Source organism: Oncorhynchus tshawytscha, linkage group LG13 (assembly GCF_018296145.1).
Source record: "Oncorhynchus tshawytscha isolate Ot180627B linkage group LG13, Otsh_v2.0, whole genome shotgun sequence".
Classification (NCBI taxonomy): Eukaryota; Metazoa; Chordata; class Actinopteri; order Salmoniformes; family Salmonidae; genus Oncorhynchus; species Oncorhynchus tshawytscha.
This window is the reverse complement of record NC_056441.1, coordinates 5398836-5404048: the sequence shown is the minus strand read 5'-3', so window position 1 is coordinate 5404048 and position 5213 is coordinate 5398836. Positions and strand designations below refer to the sequence as shown.

The following is a 5213-nucleotide window of genomic DNA, read 5'->3' as shown; positions in this document are numbered from 1 at the left end:
CACAAGACAGACACATGGAGAGAGGAGTAGCAACACAAGGACACAAGGAGTCTGTGGGATGTGTGGATATGAAGCCATATTTGGGAAGTACCTTTGGCCAATTTGAGCCCCCAAGCTACCAAGCTATCTCCACAGAAAGACACTCGGATGAGTTAGGAGACTGTGGAGATACACACACAAGAGGGTCCATGTCCACGGTGGTGTGTGACGAGGACACAGAAGGACATGTCTCCGGTGTTTCTGTGTGGGACACAGAGGCTCACATTATCTGGGCTCAACAACTAGAGACAGGGCTGGGAGGGGTGGAGATGAGGGGATCCGTGCAGGAGTTGGAGGTGTTGGGTACTGTGCTAGAGGGGTGCATCGAGGAGGTGGAGAAACTGGAGAAGAGACGGAATGAACTGATGGGAGAGCTGCAGGCACTGAGAGAGGAGAAGACGGGGACAGAGGAAGGGAGTGAAGGAGGGCAGGCGGCACAGTTAAGCCAGGTGCTGAATATTGAGGCAGACGGGAGGAGGGAGGTGCGGATGAGGGAGTGGCAGTCTTTGAGGGCTGAGAGGAGTGAGGAGCAGAGGAGGCTGTCCAGTGTGCGTCTGGAGAGGCAGGGTCTTCAGGAGGAGATGAGGAGGCTGAAGAGGAGGCTGTTCTCTGTCGCCAGGGAGTGTGCTCACAACCAGGTCACCCTGGCAACCCAGCAGCGTGAGGTTGCCCAGCTAAACAAAGAACAGGTAGGGGCTGGAGTGTTCTTCTGACCAGTCCAGAACTTTCTGAGTAGCCATGAAATGTCTGGGTGTTCAGGATATACATGAGTATCCATGACACTTCTGGGTGTTCCAGCACCTTTTTAATTATTATTATTTGTATTTAACCAGGAAGGCCAGATGAGAACACCTTTATTTAACCAGGAAGGCCAGTTGAGAACACCTTTATTTAACCAGGTAGGCCAGTTGAGAACACCTTTATTTAACCAGGAAGGCCAGTTGAGAACACCTTTATTTAACCAGGAAGGCCAGTTGAGAACACCTTTATTTAACCAGGAAGGCCAGTTGAGAACACCTTTATTTAACCAGGAAGGCCAGTTGAGAACAAGTTCTCATTTACAACTGAGACCTGGCCAAGATAAAGCAAAGCAGTACGACAAAAACAACACAGAGTTACACATGGGATTAACAAACATACAGTCAATAACACAATAGAAAAATCTGTATACAGTGTGTGCAAATTAAGTAAGGAGGTAAGGCAATAAATAGGCCAATAGTGGCGAAGTAATTACAATTTATCAGATTAATACTGGAGTGATACACGTGCAGATGAGGATGTGCAAGTAGAAATGCTGGTGTGCAAAAGAGCAGGAAAACAAAAATAAATATGGGGATGAGGCAGGTAGTTGGCTGGATGGGCTATTTACAGATGGGCTGTGTACAGCTGCAGCAATCGGGTGTCCATATACCTTCTGAGTATCCATGAATCTTCTGGGTGTTCCAGCACCCTCTGAGTATCCATGAATCTTCTGGGTGTTCCAGCACCTTCTTAGTATCCATGAATCGTCTGGGTGTTCCAGCACCTTCTGAGTATCCATGAATCTTCTGGGTGTTCCAGCACCTTCTGAGTATCCATGAATCTTCTGGGTGTGCCTTCTGTGCTAGCCAACATTCTGAATGTTCCTAAACCGTCAGTATTCCAAAACCTTATGTGCATTCTAGAACCTTCTTGAGTGTTTTGTATATCCTGAACCCCCAGAATATTGTATGAGTGTTCTAGAGTATTTCAAATGTTAAATGTTCTAGAACACTGAGTGTTCCAGAACCCTCTGCTGCGTTCATCAGAGCTCAAAAGGCAATGCAGAATCTTCTATTATTCTCTCTCTCTCTCTCTCTCTCTCTCTCTCTCTCTCTCTCTCTCTCTCTCTCTCTCTCTCTCTCTCTCTCTCTCTCTCGCTCTCCGTCTCGCACTCCGTCTCTTCCCCAGCTGGAACTTGACGCACTGATCATCAAGCTGACTGAGGAGGTGTCTCAGCTTCGCTCCACCCACCAGTCCCAGCTCTCCACTCTGCAGTCCCAGCTCCAGACCCACAGCCAGACACCCAACCCCATAGAGGAGATGACCCAGAGCAAGAGGAACTCCTGTGGAGAGTTACAGCAGTACCTGCAGGGGGGGCTCAAAGCCCTGGAGGAAAGGTATTCTCTCACAACATTGCCAGGCGTTATCATAACTCAAAGGTGGTCTCTAGTCAAGCATGGCACTAGGATTGACACAGCAATTATGAGGTATGCACTTATCATGATTGGTACTATGATCATGAATTATATATCATGACACCAAATTCCAACAGCCCCAGTATTGTTATTTTACTGCTGCTCTTTAATTATTTGTTATTCTTATCTCTTTTTTTTTGGGGGGGGGGGTATTTTCTTAAAACTGCATGGTTGGTTAAGGGCTTGTAACTAAGCATTTCACTGTGAGGTCTACTACACCTGTTGTATTCAGCATTTCACTGTGAGGTCTACTACACCTGTTGTATTCAGCATTTCACTGTGAGGTCTACTACACCTGTTGTATTCAGCATTTCACTGTGAGGTCTACTACACCTGTTGTATTCAGCATTTCACTGTAAGGTCTACTACACCTGTTGTATTCAGCATTTCACTGTAAGGTCTACTACACCTGTTATATTCAGCATTTCACTGTGAGGTCTACTACACCTGTTGTATTCAGCATTTCACTGTAAGGTCTACTACACCTGTTGTATTCAGCATTTCACTTTGAGGTCTACTACACCTGTTATATTCAGCATTTCACTGTGAGGTCTACTACACCTGTTGTATTCAGCATTTCACTGTAAGGTCTACTACACCTGTTGTATTCAGCATTTCACTGTGAGGTCTACTACACCTGTTGTATTCAGCATTTCACTGTGAGGTCTACTACACCTTTTGAATTCAGCATTTCACTGTGAGGTCTACTACACCTGTTGAATTCAGCATTTCACTGTAAGGTCTACTACACCTGTTATATTCAGCATTTCACTGTGAGGTCTACTACACCTGTTGTATTCAGCATTTCACTGTAAGGTCTACTACACCTGTTGTATTCAGCATTTCACTGTAAGGTCTACTACACCTGTTGTATTCAGCATTTCACTGTCAGGTCTACTACACCTGTTGTATTCAGCATTTCACTATGAGGTCTACTACACCTGTTGTATTCAGCATTTCACTGTAAGGTCTACTACACCTGTTGTATTCAGCATTTCACTGTCAGGTCTACTACACCTGTTGTATTCGGCGCATGTGACAAATACAATTTGATTTGATCCCCTACATAGATTTGCAGATGTTTTGTCAGGTGCACTGAAATGCATTATCCTCTCTCCTCCTCCCCCAGGTATGAGCCAATGCTGCTGGCCCTGTTGAAGCGGAGGGAGGGGACGTCAGAGGCCCTGGTGAAGGCCAGGCAGCAGGCCCAGGAGCTGAGGGCCCGCCGGGGGCCCCTGAGGGAGGAGGGACAGAGGCTGGGGCTGCAGAGAGCCTGCCTGGAGGAGAGACTCAAACTGACGGAGACACACAGGAGAGAGGATGTGGAGCAGTATAAGGTATGGAGGGATGAAGGGAGGGATGGAATGAGGGAGAGGTCCAGTAGATAGGGTTGGAATTACAAGGCTGTCCAAGACACGCTCATAACAAATCAAGGCAACTCCAACACACACAGAGACATAGATTAGAACGCCAGTCTTTCAATACACTATAAACACTAATGTCAGGTTTATGAAACCTTGTCTCCCTCCCCACAGGAGACAGTGGACAGGCTGGAGGAGACTAGCAGAGAGCAGAAGATGGAGCTACAAATTCAGAAGAGGAAAACCAAGGAGATGGAGGAATTGAGAGACAGTCTTACGAAAGAAGTCTACCTGTACAGGTGAGACAATTGACCGTTTCAAGCTCCTAATTCAACCTTTCCGGAATTTACCACACATCCAACAAATAATATCAGCATTGGCTATTAAAATCAGTTCATTAAAATGATACATCATTAGCTTATAACATGGTTAACATGTTGTCTGTAATCTGGTGCTTTTTTTGTTCTCCTTACAGAGGCATCGTCGAGGGCCATAACAAGAATGATCTAACCAGTGTGAGGGAGGAAACATGACCACTGGGACTAATAGAAGTCAAATATAATATGACTGCACATATCATTAAGAACACCTTCCTATTATTGCTTTGCAGTTCTTGACACAAACCAGTGCGCCTGGCACCTACTACCATACTCTGTTCAAAGGCATTTACACATGTTGTCCATTCACCCTCTGAGTGACACACATCCACAATCCATGTCTCAACTGTCTCAAGGCTTAAAACTCCTTCTTTAACCTGTCTCCTCCCCTTTCATCTACATGTCTCCTCCCCTTTCATCTACATGTCTCCTCCCCTTTCATCTACACATCTCCTCCCCTTTCATCTACATGTCTCCTCCCCTTTCATCTACATGTCTCGTCCCCTTTCATCTACATGTCTCCTCCCCTTTCATCTACACATCTCCTCCCCTTTCATCTACATGTCTCCTCCCCTTTCATCTACACATCTCCTCCCCTTTCATCTACATGTCTCCTCCCCTTTCATCTACATGTCTCCTCCCCTTTCATCTACACATCTCCTCCCCTTTCATCTACATGTCTCCTCCCCTTTCATCTACATGTCTCCTCCCCCTTCATCTACACTGATTGAAGTGGATTTAACAAGTGACATCAATAAGGGATCATAACTTTCACCTGGATTCACCTGGTCAGACTATGTCATGGAAAGAGCAGGTGTTCATAATGTTTTGTCCACTCAGTGTAAGTCAGTTTTAGGTAACGAGACGAACTGTCCTTTGTCTGTACACTGTCACTTCTAATATAACCTTCTTCACAAATAGACTTTTCAGATGCATGTGTGAGTATTATCTGGAACGATAAGAGAGAGACATTGAAAATGTTATATTTTTAAAAAACAAGGGAAAAAGAAAGATGGCTGTTTCGTACACTGGCAGCTGAAACCTGAGTTACCAATCAGGTTTGGAAAGCGGTCTCTTTTAAACACCAAAATCTCAACAACATCATTATCATTCTATATTTAGACATTGTTAAACATCTGTAGAGCAGAAGGTTCTGGAACAGTCTGAAGATAGATGTGATTTTTGTATTCTTTATAGAGAGCATTGCGGTCATGAATAAT

At 45.1% G+C, this 5213-nt stretch overlaps 1 protein-coding gene across 2 annotated transcripts in view; it reads left to right on the top strand.

The window, feature by feature from the left end:
- sync (syncoilin, intermediate filament protein) overlaps window positions 1-4313 on the top strand; it is an 8502-nt gene extending 4189 nt beyond the window's left edge. For both annotated transcript variants that reach the window (XM_042295078.1, XM_042295077.1), the window contains 5 exons: window positions 1-728; window positions 1969-2177; window positions 3385-3592; window positions 3791-3915; window positions 4092-4313. The exon at window positions 1-728 is cut by the window's left edge. In XM_042295078.1, the coding sequence (XP_042151012.1) occupies window positions 1-728; window positions 1969-2177; window positions 3385-3592; window positions 3791-3915; window positions 4092-4149 (1328 nt within the window). In that variant the 3' untranslated portion in view covers window positions 4150-4313. The remainder of the gene's footprint in view (window positions 729-1968; window positions 2178-3384; window positions 3593-3790; window positions 3916-4091) is intronic.
- Window positions 4314-5213: the final 900 nt, after the last annotated feature.